The following is an 18753-nucleotide window of genomic DNA, read 5'->3' as shown; positions in this document are numbered from 1 at the left end:
GGAATAGATGTCTCAGGACATAATGAAAACCTCTCACTGCACATTTGAAACAGTCCGGTCAGCTGCTTGCTAGGGATGTTGTACAGAGGATTTAAACACTGGTAATTGTTATTGGTTAATTTGGAAGGTTTCTTCTTCACCTAAAATTCTATGCATTATGGATCGGTCCCCTTCTCCTGTCCTTTTTAAAATTACCTTGATTTGGGGGTATTCTCAGCCATTTAAGGTAATGCCTTTTGTCTGTTTATTTTTGTCATAGATGCAAGAAAACACTAACCTTTGTTAACGTTCTACTTTATTGCTTTAGGTGTCTGAACACACGCAACTAAGTTGGATCCTTACCTGCATGGTCAGGCTGCCCCGCTTACAGCACTTACACCAGTGGAAGGTAAGCGCTACTGATCTGATTGATAAACAGAAGGAAGTCCGAGGTCCCCCTGACAGCTCTTTTTTCCACTCTCTGTTTATTTTTGTGCTAGGCTCTGGGAATCCTGAGTTTATTGGCCTTCCAGGTCTGCTACTCAGTAGTGGCTAGAAGTTCTATCTTTAAACCCTGCCTCAGGGTATTAAATGGAAAGTAAAAGGGTTTTCCAAGATTCCTTCCTACTTAAAAACTGGTTAAAAATACCCAGCTTATTATTCGGTTTTATCTGTGTACGGTTGAATGAGAGTGACCTCCGGATGGACTTGGTAATGACTTTGAAGCTACTGCATTATCATTAATGAAGAATCACAATTTCTGGTTCACTGAACCCTGAAGTTGTCCCATCTCCACTGGAAGTAACTGGCAGTCGAGCAAGAATGTTTTCGTCGTGGGGAGACGAGACCACACATTTTATTTAGTATTTAAATAAGTCGAGTCCAGGCAACAGTTCAAACCTATAGAAAAATTAAAGCTGTACTTTTTTCTTAGAAATTCAACCGAGAAAGAGAAATTGGATAATTCATTGTACTTTGCTTCCACTGATTTTTGCAATCGGATAACCCAAGGGTAGGTAGCCCCCAACTACGTCATCGCTAATTTCAGTGTCAAGCTTCTTTGCAGCACATCTTCAGAGCCACTGGTTTTCTCAAAAGCTGGTCCAGGAGCCTTCGCATATGCTGCAGAGACAACCGGCTTTAAAACGACAGTGCCTAAGTGAGAGGTGTCGGCGATGCTGAAGAATCATTCGCTGCCAGGAATTATAAATAAAACTTTATAAGTTCTCTACCATAGTACTCTAACACTCAGTTAAATACTAAAATCCTTTTTATAAGAAGTGAATACTAATTTAATGGGAAAGATTCCTCCTTTAAAATAGTGGATAAAGACCTCCTGAAAACAAATGTACTGATATTCCGGAGAAGCCTTCCCACTAGCCCGTAATTTCTTATTTGTGCGAAAAACATGGATTTCAAATGCCAGCCTTCTCCTGGAGCATGTTACTGCCTTCTGCGATCATTTCTTCATTAACAAATACCGATGACGCCCTCTGCAAAGTCTCATGCTACGCCAGGTGTTGGGGGAACAGCAGTCACCAAAGACAGACGGATGCAGTTCTTTTCATGAGGCTCCTTGTCTATTTGGGAAGGGACAATTAAACAAATAATGGGAAAATGCGGATGGGAAGGAGGGGAGGGTTCCGGCACTGTGGAAGAGGGTGGGTTGGTTTTGACTGGGGCAGCGAGGGGCGGGACAGCGGGGTGGAAAGGTGGAGTCAGGGCTGTGAGGTCAGAGTTACTTGGGGGATTAAAGATATAACACAGATGTAAGGCATCTGGGGTGCATAATAGGCACTCAATAAATATTATTGCTCTCCACATCTTTCTCTTCTCTTTGTAATTTCAAGGTTCAGTATTCTAATATAAAAGACTATAAATCTAATGCAATAGCAACTTTTAAATATTGGGTTCTTTCCCGTTTGCTCACTTCCAAGTTCAGCTTTCATTATCTTTACCCAGTGGTCATTGCGAACCAGCCTTTCTCATGGACATTGTAATAAGGAGACATACCGAAGGAACTGTGCATTCAGACTTTCAAGTTTCCTTTGAATGGTCCATAGCTTTAGATGCTGAACCCAGAAACCGCTGGAAGTAACCAGAAATGTTAAGTTTGTAACTAAATTATGAAACATTGACATGAAGATGGTGAAAGAGAGAAGCTATCGCTTTTCAGACCCAGATGGGAAGGGCGTGTCTGCACGTTAGTGGGGAATGCACGAGTTGTGAGCCCGTGAGCTTGGTTTTGGGGGCCGCGTAAGTTCATAGGTTCATTTGTTGAGTTCATTCAGAAATAATCGGGCCTCTGAGAAGTGATTCATATTAAATAAACAAGTGAGATTTATCTATGCCCCAAAATATCTATTTATCGTTTAACAAGCAATGAGATACCTAAGCCTTAGACACAGTTGCCAGGGGACTGCACACAGTATTTCCTGCTAATAAGCAACTCTGCTCAGAACCGAATTACCTGTCGGCACTGTTTAACTGCTGCAGGGCACTTGGTATCACTGGGGCCCGTGTTCAGCGGGCACGGACCTGTAGTTTATAGTTGGCACCCATTGCTCGCCGGTTACTAAATATTTCTGACGTCACCTCTGGTGTTTCCATCATCTTCTCCAGTAAGGAAATATTTTGGTCTACACAACGCGTCCTGTGTCTCGGAAGCACTTTGCTTTCTCTGACTTAGCACCTAAAAATCAATACAGATAAATCGCGATGGGTAGATTAAAATTTCTCTTCATTTCACTGTTTAAACGCCATGATTTGGGGGTTTGTTGTCGTTGTTGTTGTTTTCTTAAATGTGATTTTAAGGCAGCATTCCAGTTTTGCCAACGGCACAGTGTGCAACTTTCTGGGCGATTTCCTCAGAAAAACAAAAGCATTGGCTATTAACTCATGTTATTTATAGAAACTTAATTTTATGACATTTTCTGACCTTACCTGTGAAATCTGGAGAGTATCTTATTCGGAAGCTTAAAAACTCTTATGTCCTTACTTTGATAAAATGAATTTAAAAATAGTGGGAGTGCAGGATCCTTTAAAGGGTTGTAGTGAAGTAGACTTGCCTTATTACCATTTAATCCTGGAGCATGAAGACGAGGCAGCTAGAAGATGGCTAGACTTGCTCAAAGGAACTGAGATATGATGTTATTACAGGTGGCTTCAGATCACCTTTTGCCTGCTTTAAAGATTTCTTAATTTAGCAATATATTTGGGTTCATGTCAGATTCTTTCCCTCCTCTCTTTTCACCCCCATAGGCAAAAACTGCCAAGCAGAAGCACGACGGAACTGTGGGCCTGCTCACGTACCCCGTGCTCCAGGCAGCTGACGTCCTGCTGTACAAGTAAGGAGCGGAGTTCACCCTGGTCCTATACATACCTGACTCATGCTGACGAGGGCGTGTTTGAACCTATCCCCCAAAAGATTCGGTTCACGGGAGAGGGGGACGTAGAAAGGATCCGACACGTGAATCAGTTTGCATCTGTTCCCCAGTAATAGGTGCTACATTGTAGAAGTATGTTCCCCTGTGACACTAATAACATTGAGGGCTAACGCTTAAATAGCACATATTTGCTGGAGACTCTTATAAGTGCTTTACATACATTAATCCATTTAATCCTCACAACGACCTTATAAAAATTGCATGGCTACCATCCCCATTTTACAGATGCGGGGACTAAGACCCAGAGTGGTTAGCCACTTGCCCAAAGTCACGTAGCTAACAGGATTAGAGTCTCGAAAGTTCGCATACAGAGTTTGTGCTCCCAACCACTGTGCAATATGTCCTTCCCCAGTAATAATTAAACTTTGAGAGTTTTAAGTGTCGATTTCTCGTGTAATCTGGATTCTAAAGCAATGCCGTTCCACGGAACCTGCCTGCAATTATGGAAATGCGTTCGCGCTTTCCAAGACCTTGGCCACGCGCCACGTGTGGCAGTCGAGCACTTGAAATGTCGATAGAGGAACTGAATTTTACATGTTATTTAATTTTAATTCATTTAAAGTTTCGCAGCTACCTGTGGCTAGTGGCGACTGTACTGAACCTGCAGGTTGAGAGTAAGTTTTTCAACATGACATAGGGTGCCCTCCCTTCTCCTGGACCCATCATCCATCTAATCAGCTAGTGCCCCCGCTTACAGGCCTCAGAACAAGGCCGCCAGAGAACACTGGGGTCTGTACTCTCTGAACTGCTCGCCAGGGCTTCTGGCCCCTTCCCTCTCCCAGTTCCTCCCTGCTCTCCCCACAGCACCTCCCTAGGCCCCACCTGGCCTTCTAGATCACCTCGCACATGCGGCCAAGCCTTGCTACTAGGAAAGCTTCTGATGAGAAAGAGAAATCCCATTAGTCATCTTCCTCCCCTTTCCCCTAAAGCCTCCCGCGAGTCTTCCCTCGGAGAACTCGAATTCTTTGGATGTAAATGTGATAATAGCATGCAGGTGACAGTGTGCGTACCTTGTGGCATGACCCCGGGGCCCTTATGAAATTACGATGGAAACACCCAGAAGAGTAGCTGCTTAGCTTTCCTTCTCGAACTCCTACCGATCTATTGAGTGGTTAGAATATGTGCCGAGGGTGACATACAAACCCTTTCTTTTCCCTGTTTTCTAAAAGGAGGATTACGGTGTCAGATTCCTATTTATCCCCATCAGGATTCCGATATTTTACATACAATTTGTTAAAACAAACAGATAAAAATTACACACACACACACACACACACACACACATATACATACATATATATATATATGTATATATATATATAACACTAGGTAATTATCTATATTAAGAGAAACTATCTACCTGTGATGACATAATTGGGTCATAGGCATGGAGCAGACACCTGTATCTCCTTTGCTTAGGAGAAACAGCCCTATATTTCCCTCCCGTCTGGTCTCAGGCCGGAACTCATGCTGCCAGCCACACATGCTCGGCTTGTAGACTCTGTCCCTTTGGACTCCTTTCTCCTGCCACCTTCCCGCAGACTGTCCCCATGGGAACTGTTGCCACGCAACACATATCCCACATTTCCTGGGCACATGTGTCACTTAGACCACTGCAAGGTGTGCAGACAAGTACGGTAAGATCAGCCCTGGTTTACTACAGCATTTACTGTGCTGACGTACATTCCTCATCTGCTCCATTATGCTCCCTCCCAAGTTTAGAAATCCCTCGTTTGCCTGATAATAGGTAACAGAGGCAGGACTCAAACCCAGATCTGGTTTTCCGTCTGTGCCATTGTTTTCTCCATAACAGAGCTCAAGCACTTGGGGGGCATTTTTGTTTGGTTTTGTTTGTTTTGGGTTCAGATATTTCAGGATTTTGAAAAAAGGTCATAGCCAGAATGTGTATGAATAGTTACATTTTATAGATAGGTTTAAAAAAAAACAAAGATAGATAAATAGATAGATAGATGATAGATAGATAGATAGATGATAGATAGATAGATAGATAGATAGATAGATAGATAGATAATAGACAGAGAGGAGGGAGAGAGAGAGAGAGATAGAAAAGCATTTGTGTTTTTTCCTACCAGCAAATTTATATGTAGCTTCTTCATAAAATGTTGATGCAGGAGAAGTATAGATTTTATGTTTGCTTTTGTCAAAATCAGCATTAGAATGAGTGGTGCGTGGCGGACGGGAGAATGAATGCGAGAAAGGGCATGGAGAGGAGCCTTCGATCAGTGTCTGAAAGATTTATGTGGTTGTTTTGGCAGAACTTGGTAAGGAATCCAGAAACGGAGAGCTGAGACCATCTAAGACTTGAGAGTCTAATAAAATAAATAGCAGCTATTGGAAGAGAGACAAAATAAAAATAGCAAGTATTCATAATTTTTATTTTGCATCTGCTTTTTTCTGAATAGTTTCAAATAGCTGACTATTAAATATTTTTTCTCACATCACACTCTCTACACACACACACACACGCACGCATGCACACACACATGCACACACACATACACACATACATACAGTTTTGTTAAGTACCCGTGATGCCCCTCATCCGGAAAAAGGCATCATGCATGGACCGAGGAAAAGGGGAGGAAAGAATTACCGTGTGGAGACTATTATCTGTCAGGCACCGTATTAGCTGCTGCACGCAGTGTCTATTCAGATTCGCCCAGCAGCTCGGTAAGATAGATAAGTGTCTTATCCCCATTTCACAGATAAAGAAGTGGCATTGTAGAATGTCACTGGATCTGCTCAGACAGAGATGAGCGTGATTACCTGGGCTACCTGCTTTCTGTCTCTCAAGAATGTGAACAGAGAAGTGTGGGAAGAGAAGAACGCAGTGAAAGCAAAAGCTGAGATGACGTAGGAAAATGAGGGAGCAGTGGCCGCGAGGAACTGAGCGTAAGCAGAACCAAAGCCGGCGGAACACAGAGTAGGGAGAGTGAATGACCGGATGCCCACGTGCGGCTCGCTGGTCCCAGCAGGGAGCCGAGTCGCCAGACCGTCTGGGGATCAGACTATTGCCGTTCAGGGCAAACGAGATAGTCAGCTCCTGAAACTGCTCGGGAGACTTCTCATTCTTTACTGACATCCTTTTCCGTGAGGCCTGTCTGTCTCGAATTTTATGAGCTCCTTAAAGCTTTGGGCTGAAAACCTCGCCTCACTTCTGCGGTCTGCCGACGCCCACACGGGCACCCGCAACTGCCAAAGCAAGCGTTTCTTCTCTTTCCGTCTTACTTTCCAGCTCCGGGGCAAATCCTACACCAAACCAGACCCCCCTCCTGGAAGGGAGCCTGAGAAACGTAGCTTCTAGGCTGCTAGCCCCTGGAAATCAAGAGAAGGGAGAGAAGGGTACAGGTCGTCGACAGACAATCCGGTACCCGCTCCTGAAAGCAATGGGAAGCTGTTTGTGCATTTCAAGGACAGAATGAAATAATCCGATGCGTCCTTTTGAAGGAGAACTGGTCAAAATGTAGAGAGTGAATTGTAGGGGACAAGAGCAGCTGGGGCAGGCTATTTAGAGGCTCTTGCACTAGTCTGTTTGGACCGTGATGGCGACGGTGAAGATGAGAGAGTAGACAAGACGTACGAGATGTCAGGAGGTACAAGGGTTAGGGCCTCACAACGGGCTGGATGTGTATGAGGAGCCGTGTCGGGCATGACCCTGGGGTTCTGACTCTGCTACTGGATCGATGGTGTTGCTGTTCACTGGGACAAGGAGACGGCCCGAGGACCAGCCCGAAGAACGTCTGGTTCCATTCGGCGTTCTCTCTCTTCCTGGCCTTAACCCCCTAGAAGGTAAAATCTTCAGTAGATCGCTCACAGCGCCCAGCACCAGGCCTTGCGTATCGTGGGTCTTCCATACGTAGTCGCTAAATTAGAGTCATCACAGCATATCCAGCAAGCAACCAGAGATGGTGGATTAATCGTTTACAAAAGGAAACACGGCACTAAAAGCTTGTCCCCGCCAGGCTGGTTGAAGGCAACAGCATGGAAAACTCACCGTCACAGCCAAAGAAGTAGGGGGAAAAAAAAAAAAATAAGAGAATAAATCTCTACGAGCAGATATATGTAGGCATTGATTATTCATCTAGACACTAATTCTGCCAGAGGGTTGGGCGGATCCCAAGTAAATGTATATGCAATGAGGAACTCTGCAAAAGAAAAATGGCTTTGTCACCAGAGAAGAAGATCAGACGCATTATTATGTGACAGAAGCTATAACAATCAAAATTATGAAAGACTTTTGTTTTATGTTGTGTCTAAGAAAGCACACTCAGAGTAAGGAAAAAAAGGAAAGAAAATGGAAAAAAAGAGAAGACATATTAATATGGATATCATAATGGAGGGTATAAATTTAAAAAAAAAAAAAAAAAACACACCAGCACTAAATTATTTGAAGTGAAGGGAAGACTGTGAGGGAGAGAGGTTGCAAATGTGAAGAGAATGAGCCCCATAAGTGAGCGGAATCAAAGACAGGCTGAATTAATGTGAAGTGTAAACTCAACGGAGGAGAAGGCAGGGCCAAGATAAATTGTAAGAGGTGAAAGCTGCAGGAGCAGAGGGAGGAAAGACTAGAAACAAACAAACTCAAATCAGATGAAGAAGCCAAGTGGAACAATAGGACCAGGTGAAAAAAATTAACATTTTTTAAATCCTTTTTTTTTTTTTTTCTTTTTTAAAAAAAAGCAAAACCTCACAGAATCATAAGAAAAGAGGCAAGGACTCGACATAAGGCAAAGACGCACGCAGAGTCATTATGAAAACTAAATGTGTTTTCTGTTTAGTTTGGTTGCTTTGTGAGTCTGGAACCGTTTTGACATGTGGAAATATTCATTTTGATGTGCTTAAAGTGTATTGATTATGGTAATTGTTTTTTCTGTGTTAGTCGCAGTCCGTCGTGATTTCCTACAGGCTACTGTAATTGCTTTATAAATGCCCTGTTGGCTAATTGGGTTTGGGAGAGTCAAGGTGCCAAATGCATGTCGGCCTCACTGTAATTACAAGACAAGACGGGAGTCGCGAAGTCCAGTCGAAAAGGGGAAACGTAGAAAGTTGGGGCGTGTGCACGCACACCTCAGAGAGAAGCGCATGCAGGGTTATGGGCACCGAGAGAAGCATAAGAAGGGACGTTTTTATTACCAGTCACTGAGCCGTCGGTGACTCTCTGCTCCAGGCGAAACAGAGCGATGGACATAGCCCTCACTACTGTTCTGTAGAATTTCCTAAGTTCCTTCACTTTCCTGAGAAGAGAAACCACGTCCTGATCCCATGTCACGGTCCCTGTGTGTTGCCTCTCCCGTTCGCTGTTCTGTCCCCGTTTTCCTTAAATGAGAAGAATTCTCAAAATTCCTATAGCACGCCGTTTATACTTTAGAATTACCTAATCGGAGGTGTGAACTGTCAGTTTCAAATACGTTTTGTAGCCACACATATCAGGACTGCTGCCCAGGTCTGTGCCTGTCTCAGGGATTGTATGTCGATATTTGTGTTTGTGGTGGGAGTCAGCCATTAGCGAGGAAAACGATCGTGGTTTGAAAAAAGTCACCATGTCCCTCACGCCAGGGTCTCTAGCTTTCTTTAACCACCTTGTCTCTCATCATGTCAGATATTGATAAATATTTATTTATCTAGTGTTTATCGAGCTCTTGCTATCAAGCACTATGCTTGGTTATCTCATTTCATCCTTGAACAACTTTATGAGGTAGGCACCATTATGTTCTCCATTTTACAGAGGAAACAGAGGCTTAGGAAAGGTAAGAAACTTGGCTGCAATATGCCTACTAGCTAGTGGAGCTGTGATTTAAACTCAGGTTGTCTCTCTTCTGAGTCCATGGTTTCATCTTCTATACTTCTCACGAACTGATTTTATTATAATTTTTATCTTAATATAAAACTACGGTGACTTGGTATCGATTGTAGTGACTTCCTCTTAAGATCATTCATTCATCTAATAAGTATCCTCTGAGCTCTTCGTACATATGAGGCAACTCTACTGGGTGTTGGAAATACATTGAAAAGCAAGACAGATGAGCTCTCAAGAAGCTTATTTTCTAGCAAGAGAGAAAACAATATACAATTAAGTAAACAAAGAAATGAAATAAAATCATTAGATTGGGATTAATACTACAAAGACAATGAATAGGATACTGTGAAAAAGAATGAGAGGGAAACCGACTTCGGAGGGTGTAGTTAAGGAAGGCTTCTCTGAGGAGGTGATATTTAAGCTTAGACCTGAAATAAAGGAGCCAGCCTGCAGGAGTTAAGGGAGGAACATTCTAGCCGCATAGAAGAGCAGTATGTTCAACAGATCTAGTTCCCTGCCTTAGACATTTGAATTATAAACTATGCAGGATGCAGGATTTTATTTTCTGTCTTTACAGGGCTCAGTAGCAGGGGAGTCCGCTGCCTCTCACAGGTTCATTTCGATGTTCTAATAGAGTTTAAACATTCTTTAGTCAACGGGGAAAAAATTAAAAATCACAGCTACTATTTCTGTCCCTCATAACATGTCCATGCATTTCCTTCAAACCAGTTTTTTAAGCTGACATCTCTCGTTTACACACTCTGTGCCGGGCACGGGTCTGTGAGCTTTGCATGCATCATTTTACTCCTCAAAGAACCCCATGGGTAGGAACTATTAGTTGTCAGTTTTAAAAGTGAAAGAGAGAAACAAACAAACAAACAAACAAAACGATGGAAGGAGGTTAAATGACTTGCCCAGGAACACGCAGCTGGGAAGCAGCAGAGGCCCCAGGATGGCCTGACACCAGAGTCCCCCTGCTCTAATCTCTCTGGCCTCTCCTTTACGTGATACGTATTATATGTATTTTCCAAAAAAAAAACTTGTATCCTGGTTTTTTGTCTTGTGTTTTTCCACGTCATTAAATGTTGCCTGTTTCTTATGATTGTTTTCTGTCTTTTGCTGTGGAGACTCTTTGCTTTTATCTACGCCAGCGATTCGGAAGGTGTACTTTCCGGTTTTCATTCTAGTGGTGGTCATCTTCGAACTAAACAAAGCTCACCCAAATGGGAACACTTTGGAGCAACTGGACCAGGAAACCAGACCACAAGCTCTCCGGGGTCCACTGCTCCAAGTCTCACCCTGCTCTGGTCTCTCACCGTCAGCTCTTTTTATTTCTTTCATTCCACAAATGTTCCTTGAGTGCTGCCCATCCCCGTCCAGAATGTTCTGTGTCCTGGGGTAGAGCAATGGCCAAGACAAGCAAGGTCTGCTCCGATGGCGCTCACAGTCTCATTCTTGCGAGGACGCAGTGCGCGTGGCCAGGTCCTGCTGCCTCCACTGCTTGTAGGGTTAGTTTCTGAGAGCGGGTTCCGTGACCGAATGCAGAAAGAATCAGGCTGCCGAAGAGGAAAGGGTGGCTGTCAGTCCAGCTGCCGTGGAGGGACGTCTCCCTCATCTCCAGCAGGTTAGGATTCCAGCAATGGCGGCATCCGCCCAGTCCATCTCAGCCCAGCATTGTTAACCCAAGAACCTGTCCACCCCAGGAAACTCGGCCGGCCGCTCTTTTCAGTTCGGTTCTGTTGGTCATCTCAAGTTCAGTCTTTAGTTTTAACTCTTGGTGCTTGTTTTCAGTTACTCGTATTTCCTCCATCTTCGTGGGTATTCTAATAAGACGTTCAGACAGCTTATCTTGGACCACAATGCTGATATCATTTCAAACCTGGAATGTTGATTCTTCAGTGTTGAGTTTGGGAGTCAGCGTGGGATAGTCAACGCTAATATGTAGTAGGAAAGCAGAGATGCAGCCCTAAGCCTCCAGAGAGATGGCAGAGCTCGAGGCAGAGCCCTCGAAGAGAAGGGACATGTGCATCCTCTCCAGTGATGGGGAGAACTAGAGCGCCAAGACCATGTTTTTAGAAATGTCAAGATGTAGGGGACAAAAGGAGAAAAATACGCCAACACATTGCTCTGTGTCGATTCTATTTTTTGTTTGCGCTCCTGTGAAAATTTACACATACGTGAATAAATATTCTATCAGGACTTGATTATCCACTTCGCTAAATATGCAAGATGACTCTGGGCGCCCCTCCCCGCCACAAACTATCCCTATTTCTGATCAAGCTGGAGAGAAGTCGGAATCGGAGTCGGGTCATGAGTGACTCTCTGGATGGATAAGGAGTATGTCCCGAGCAGCTTTCTGAAGTACAGTACATATATACTACTTAAAAATTTTGTTCCCTACATATCTACTGTTATTTGAAGGCTTACCAAACCTCAGGCACTGTGCTGAGCCCTTCACGTGCATTGTCTCGTGTAATGGCCACAACAATAGCATGGGGTAAATGTTATCACTCCCACTTTATAGTAAGAAAGTTGCCAATGATAGAAATTCTATGACTTACCCGAAATTACACACGATGAGAATGGCAGAGTCAGGGTTTGAAGGTGGCCTGACCCCAAAGCCTGTGCTGTTAATCGAGTGCTCCACTGAATCACACACGCACCCATGCACACACGTACACACCCACACACAGACGCACACACAGGACAGCTATAAGAGTATATGAGGGCCTGTATGAAAACACAACTGATGTTTGTGGATTTTTTGAATAAGTAAAATCGGTGACTTCCATGCAAGAGTATCAGAGTTGCTTTGACACCAATCGCTTATTCCAATGTTCAAAACATTTATCAGCTCTTCTTTTGGAAATAGATTCAGAATTATTTTATGATACAGAGTCATACCTTGTTTTTGACCAGGAAGTTTTCAGCTTTCATTTACGAGATCTTTCTCCATAGGACTTTGAGTTCTTGTAACATATAACTTTATTTCACTTGAATCAAAATTTCCCCCTATATGAATATTGAAAAGAATCTGCCACAGAATAATATAAGTTCTTCATGGTTCTGTAACTGTAGGATAGGAACGTTATGCATCTAGTAAAAATTCTATTAATGAAGACCACATAGAAACATGATAAATGCCCATTAACATAATAGATGGTATGCCTATTATAACTGCAGTTATGTAAAAATATGCATCCATATAGATAAGAACAAAGACTGGAAAGTAATTCGCAGAAATAAAAGTAATTGCAAAATTATGAGGGATATTTCAAAATATTTCAAAATGTCCTCACATAATTTACTTTCTTAGAGTAGCTAGTGTTTATGCTAGCGGAAACTACCTTCACTTCCTCATGCTCTAGACAACTGAGTTAAACCAGCCAGTAGCCTGTGGACAGTAATTCACAAGGAAAATGAGAAACCTCTGCCAGTTTTTCAAGAATCACTACTTAACCAAGGGGCTGCGAGGTTCTCCTCTCTATAACAAAGCACCATAACTTCCTAGCAGTCTTCCCTTGCTGTGGCTGTTTCGAAAATCTGTTATTTTTCCACTCAAAATGTACGATTAGTTAAATATTCAAGTTCACTTTAAGGTTGCTGCTTTCGCAGGGGGAATATTAAACTTCATCGAACAAGAAACAACGGCGCTTTATTAACTGTATTATCAAATGCAAACACCCCAGCCACGCCTTACAGACTTAAAACCACTAGTCTCCCTGCCCAGTAATACTTCAGTGTAAAGTTTTCCCCATTAAGACTTCTCTACGATGGTTAATTCTTCCCTTGTCTGACATACCTCACCGTGATCCAACACTGCAGACTTTATGTACGGGATTTAAATAATTGTCAGTACAGTCCCTACACTCTGATAATTTTTGTTTTACGTCTTCATTTTCTAATGAAATGAAAATTTAGGTCTTCTTTGTATCTCTCCTCAGCCCTGTTCTTTTCCCTCCTTCTCTAGAGGCAGCTACGATCTCGAATTTGTGGACGAGCTTCCAGTATGTTTTAATACTCATGTATGCATCTGTAAACAATGTATAGTATTTTCATATGTACCCTGAAGAGTCACATAAATGTCAGTGTATTCTACATGTCTTCTGCGACTTGCTGTTTTCATTCAGCATTGTTTCTGAGATCCATCTACATTGTACCCATAGATTCCATTCATTAATTTTTCATCCCCTGCGGCATATTAATATTGTCCTGTGATTGCAATTAACTTGAAAACAAAGCATATTCCGGAAAGATCTAGAGTTACTCCCCAGTGTGCCAGGGAGGAAAACTTGCCTGAAGCGCTGTCTGTTATGTTTGATTTGAGGGGTGGGGTGGGGTGTCTTTTGAGTGTGAGCATGAGCTCTGAAGTAAAAAGCATCTGGCCAAGGCTAGGGTAATTAATATGTGCTGACTCGGTGAGGGATCCAGGAGTGGTTTGAAGATACAATCATACTCAGAGCATGTGCCATTTAAGATACCATTCCTCCCTCCTGGCAAGATGCTGTCACGCTGGTGATGATGGCTGTGCTCTTCTGCTATGGAGGAAAGAGACCTAGAGCAGACAAACGTCTCTTGGGCGTTTGTGTGATACACGGACGAGGACATGGGTCTCTCAGTATTGTCTCTGTAGTGGGCGAACGTTTGTGTGTCAAACGCCGCCAGTGAAACAGGCACAGAAAATGCAGCTGCTCGCGATGTCATTTCCGTTTAAGCGGGAGCCTTGCAGAGTTTTCCTGTCTGTCTTCCGTTAAAGGTCCACGCACGTTCCTGTCGGGGAGGACCAAGCCCAGCACTTGGAACTAGTTCAGGACCTAGCACGTGGGTTTAACAAGAAGTACGGGGCGTTCTTCCCGCTGCCCGCGCCCCTCCTGAGTAAGTAACACGCTGGGGACTGCGAAGCCAGGCCCTGTCGCCCAGGAAGGACCGAGGGACTGATGGCCCGAGGCAAGGAGCTTCCGCGGGACTAACCTCGGCTTTCTCGTGCATGGGCTTCAGGACTTGGTACTAGAATCCCCATCTTTTTTCTGTCACGTGGGACTAGTAGGCCTCAAGGGATAACTGAATAACATAACCCAGAAAAGCTTGAAAGGTATGGGAGAGGCTAAACACTAAAGATAATCGTTCTCATTTATAAAGGATTGTCTAATTTACATATATGCACACATTTCATTTGGTAGAGCAGGTGACTCTCCCTATTTTGTGGATGATGAAACTAAGGCTTTGGCAGGGTTAACCTTTGGGTCCAAGTCATGTAACTACTAAGCGGCAAAGCCGGGCCTTCGTTGAGTTCTGATTCCAAAACCGGTTTCCCTGGCCTTCCCTCTTCAGGATAAAACAAAAATCCTGAGCGTGAGAACTGCTGGGCCATAATCTAGGTAAAGCGAGAGGGACTCGGACATGCTCACGCTCTGCCTTCTTCAATGCACTGCCAACGGGGTGTGGACAGTCCACCCGCTGAACCTGAGGCCTCAGCCACAGCTGCGAGGCTGTGCTAGTCTGAAATCTTCTCGAGGAAAGAAGCTGTAAATCTGGATCCGCATTTCTGTAGCTGTTGGAAAGGCAGAAATCACTGAACCTAAGCCCTGTGCGTCTTTGTCAAACCCACAGCACTTTAAAGGCGTCTAAGACGTGCCTCGTGTCATTTTAGAAACACAGGGCGGGTATAAATTTCTAAGTTATTCCAACAGTTCCCACAGAGAAACTCAGGGCACCCAATGCGCTGAAATCCACCTTCTTTTAGACAATAAGGAACATTTTAATGTTGCGGCCTATTAATATTATTTGACTTATTTCAACTTTATATGCTTCTGAAATAGCCATAAAATAGGCAATGATTAGTAACGCTGGTTTATGAAGCACAGCTTAACATCTTGATTCTATCAGAGTAATAAACAAGCCTCTCCCATGTGCGTGTGTGTGTGTGTGTGCGTGTGTGTGTGTGTGTGTGTGTGTGTTGGCATATGCTTATATAATTGTGGGTGAAGAATTGGAAGGATTGCCATAGATTGTTCAAACTGGTTTGGAGACAGGAAGGGCAGAGCTTGTGGGGAGGGGTAATTGGCTGGTAGAGAAGCCCAGAGAGGAAGAGAGAGGGGCAGGAAAGAAATAGACAATCCTTTTTTAAAAAGTGTACCCAGCAGAAACAATGCGATTGATAAAATTTCATCTGTATAAGCTGTACATTTTTGTGTGTATATATGCATTCCAAACTGCATGATAATATTTTCAACAAAAATGTACACATTTCAGATGATCTTTAATGTTTACATAAATTGCCTGAATTTTTCACCATCCGTATTTGATATTTTATACAACCAGATAAAAATAATAAAATCGCTTCGTATTCTTGGCATTTTTTTTTTTAAGATCTAGACACTGACGTTCCTGGTGATTTTTTAATGTCGTAATTGTTTTATTTTTTTTTTTGTTTGGGGAACGTGCGTGTTGGTGTTCTTACGTAGCGTCGATGAAGAAGGTGAAATCTCTCCGTGATCCTTCTGCCAAAATGTCCAAATCAGACCCGGACAAGCTGGCCACCGTCAGGATAACAGACAGCCCGGAGGAGATCGTGCAGAAATTCCGCAAGGCCGTGACGGACTTCACCTCGGAGGTCACCTACGAGCCGGCCAGCCGCGCGGGTGTCGCCAACATGGTGGCCATTCACTCGGCGGTGACAGGACTCCCTGTGGCGGAGGTGGTCCGCCGAAGCGCGGGCATCGACACTGCGCGCTACAAGCTGGTGGTGGCGGATGCCGTGATCGAGAAATTCGCCCCCATTAAGAGTGAAATTGAAAAACTGAAGCTGGACAGGGAACACTTGGAGAAGGTTTTACAAGTCGGGTCAGCGAAAGCCAAGGACATAGCATATCCCGTGTGCCAGGAGGTGAAGAAGTTGGTGGGCTTCCTGTAGGACTTTCAGCCATCACAAAAAGGCTTTTGCGTTTTGTGATCTGGACACTCCGATAAAGGCAGCTTTCCTCACAAGCAAAAAAAACAAAACAAAACAAAAAACCCCTGTAGTTTTGGGACATTTAATTTGGTATACTTGATGATTGGCTTCATTTGATGAATAATACGTCGCAGCCTTCAAATAGAGCAAAGCGCCAAATCTCACTGGCAAAATGCTGTGGCCAGAAAAAAAAAACAAAAAAACAAGAAGTTATAGCTATCTGAACCCTCAATTTTTGAGACCACTCCTTGGCCTGAATTTATCTCCGTGGATGTGATTGAGGTGAGCGGTAATTTGGAAAACGGGGTGTCGCTTGTGTCTCTCTTAAGCGTGCACTGTCACAGGTGGTCACTCTATCTATCCCAACCCTTTTGTAGTAATATGTAGAGGTCTTAGAATCCTTGGGAGGCCATTTGGTCCATTTGTATTCTGATCTCATAAAAAAACGAGTTTTTTATTATAGTTCATTTGTCATTGAGACGGTGCCTGCCTTAACATATTTAAGCTAACTTGTTTCCCAGGAGACCACATCGATTGTTCCAGCAAGTTTTGTTTGTTTGTTTGTTTGTTTGTTTAATTCAGAGATACATGATATAATCTTCTGAGAAGGTTGCATTATTCCAACTTGATTTATTTATCGTTCAGGAGCCCAATGTCCTGGATTATGTTCCTTAGTGCTTCCTTCCACTTTTCTGTCAGTTCAATGTCACCAACCCTCTGAGCAATATAGAGGAGAGGAGTTGCCATTTTACCCCTGAGAAAGGAACCTCAGAGGGCGCAGTCAGCTTGGACGATATTACGCAGTACGTGAGAAGCAAATCCAAGAGCAAAACCCTATTCCTAAAGGCAGCGCTTTCGTCATCAGCACGAAACCCTGAGAGGCTGTGTGTTTGAGACTCCAAACATACTTGTTTTGCAGGTGGGAGCTAGAAACAGAAGACTCGACCTGCTGATACTGTTTATATCAGCAACCCAACCAGGAGCTGCCTGCTTTAAATCTGGTCCCATTTACTACTCAGAATCCCCAAGGCAGGTCCCAAGTTCTGTCTCCCATGCTTAGTGCAGGTCCTTTGAGTAGACTCTGCCTACGTAGACTACGTAGGGCAGTAGTGAGCCGACAGATCACATTTCCCCAGCGAGTGGAAGCTTCTCATCCCACCCCTCCCTCGGCCTCTCTCAGTACTAACAAGTCACTCTGAAACCTGGCTTCTCTGCACTTCCCTCTCCCACACCTGAAAATGGAAGAGGTCACCATGACTTACCAGGATCTGTTAGCAAGATTGAGTTTGTAACGGAAATTGCTTATGATTTTTTTGCCAACGAGTATAATGGTCATCATTTATGCATAAGGGACTGGTATGTTGGGGCAAAGAATTTTTACTCGTGTTTTACTCGTGTTGAAGAAGTTGAGTGGGCTTTATATCAACAGATATAAATGCACAAAACACTATCCCAGGATCCAAATTAAAAGACCCCTTTTGGGATCTTTTCTTGGAATGGAGTATCGATAGTCTTAGAGCCTCTTTGGGCATATTTCTTCCAAGACTTTTTTTTCCCTTTCAAAGGAAATCTATCATGAATACTGGAAAATGACAAAATTAAAGATTGATCTATCAAACCATTGTCTGTCTGTCTGTCTGTCTGTCTGTTTCCTCCCCCCGCCCTTACCACACCTTTTATCCATAGGATTAAAGGCAGCATGGAAAGAATCTCAGAGAAGAAAAACCAGACGACTTGTGATAACTTCTGAGGAGCAAAACCCCACACAGGTGAGGTTGGGCTTGTGAGCATCCTGTTGCTGTGACTCTTTGAAAGTGACCGAGGGCTCTTCAAGTTCAAACTCAGCTGATAATGATGGAGAGATGTGCCCAGTGGTCTTGGGAAGCTGAGAAAAGAGCCAACCTTGGAGCCTAGATCTATCTTCACATCCCTTCCAGTTACCACTTAACTGTGCCTCGGCACAATCTTGATCAAGACGAAAAGGGAGGAGAAACGTGACTTGTGGCTCACCTCAAAAGGTGGTTTTAATTGTTATTTTCTGTATGTTTTGTGGAGAGTTGAAATGATGAAAAACATTTCGGAAGCTAGTAATCATGGTCAGGTAACTCGGCGCTCTGTAGCTCCACCGACTGACAAGTCCTGCTCCAAACCTGCCTCGAAGGACTGTCACTCGGAAGGAACACAGTGGGGGTATCGTGCCCTTTGTAGGTGCCTCATAAATGTTTATCAAAATAATGTCAGAAAGTGGCCTAGAGACTCCTAATAAAGTGTGGGGTTTGCTAGTTTTTCAGAAACCTTCTGATGCAGACCATGAAGATGCTAACCATAAAACAATAACTGACAGTGTTATCAGGCGCCGTATTAAATGTTTTATAACACTGTTTTTCCAAGTGTGGCCCTCAGACATGCCCCCTGGGAACTCATTAAGAATGCAAATTGTCTGGCTCTCACCCCAGCCTACTGCCTCAAAATTGGGGGGATGAACCAGCAATCTGTGTTATAACAGCCTTCCAGGTGATTCTGATGCGCGCTAACTTTGAGAACCCCTGCTTCACATA

At 43.6% G+C, this 18753-nt stretch overlaps 1 protein-coding gene across 6 annotated transcripts in view; it reads left to right on the top strand.

Annotated features, from left to right (window-relative positions):
* WARS2 (tryptophanyl tRNA synthetase 2, mitochondrial) overlaps positions 1-17817 on the top strand; it is a 75677-nt gene extending 57860 nt beyond the window's left edge. For 5 of the 6 annotated variants that reach the window (XM_025052203.1, XM_025052204.1, XM_025052205.1 and 2 more), the window contains 4 exons: positions 308-388; positions 3241-3326; positions 14000-14118; positions 15708-17817. In XM_025052203.1, coding sequence (XP_024907971.1) covers positions 308-388; positions 3241-3326; positions 14000-14118; positions 15708-16156 — 735 coding nt within the window. In that variant the 3' untranslated portion in view covers positions 16157-17817. Of the gene's footprint in view, positions 1-307; positions 389-3240; positions 3327-13999; positions 14119-15673 lie in introns of all 6 variants that reach the window. The other variant, XM_025052207.1, reaches the window with a different exon arrangement.
* The last annotated feature ends 936 nt before the right edge of the window (positions 17818-18753 follow it).

Source organism: Pteropus alecto, unplaced genomic scaffold (genome assembly GCF_000325575.1).
Source record: "Pteropus alecto unplaced genomic scaffold, ASM32557v1 scaffold106, whole genome shotgun sequence".
Taxonomy (NCBI): Eukaryota; Metazoa; Chordata; class Mammalia; order Chiroptera; family Pteropodidae; genus Pteropus; species Pteropus alecto.
Note: the sequence above shows the minus strand (reverse complement) of the source record. Positions and strands in the feature narration are given on the sequence as shown.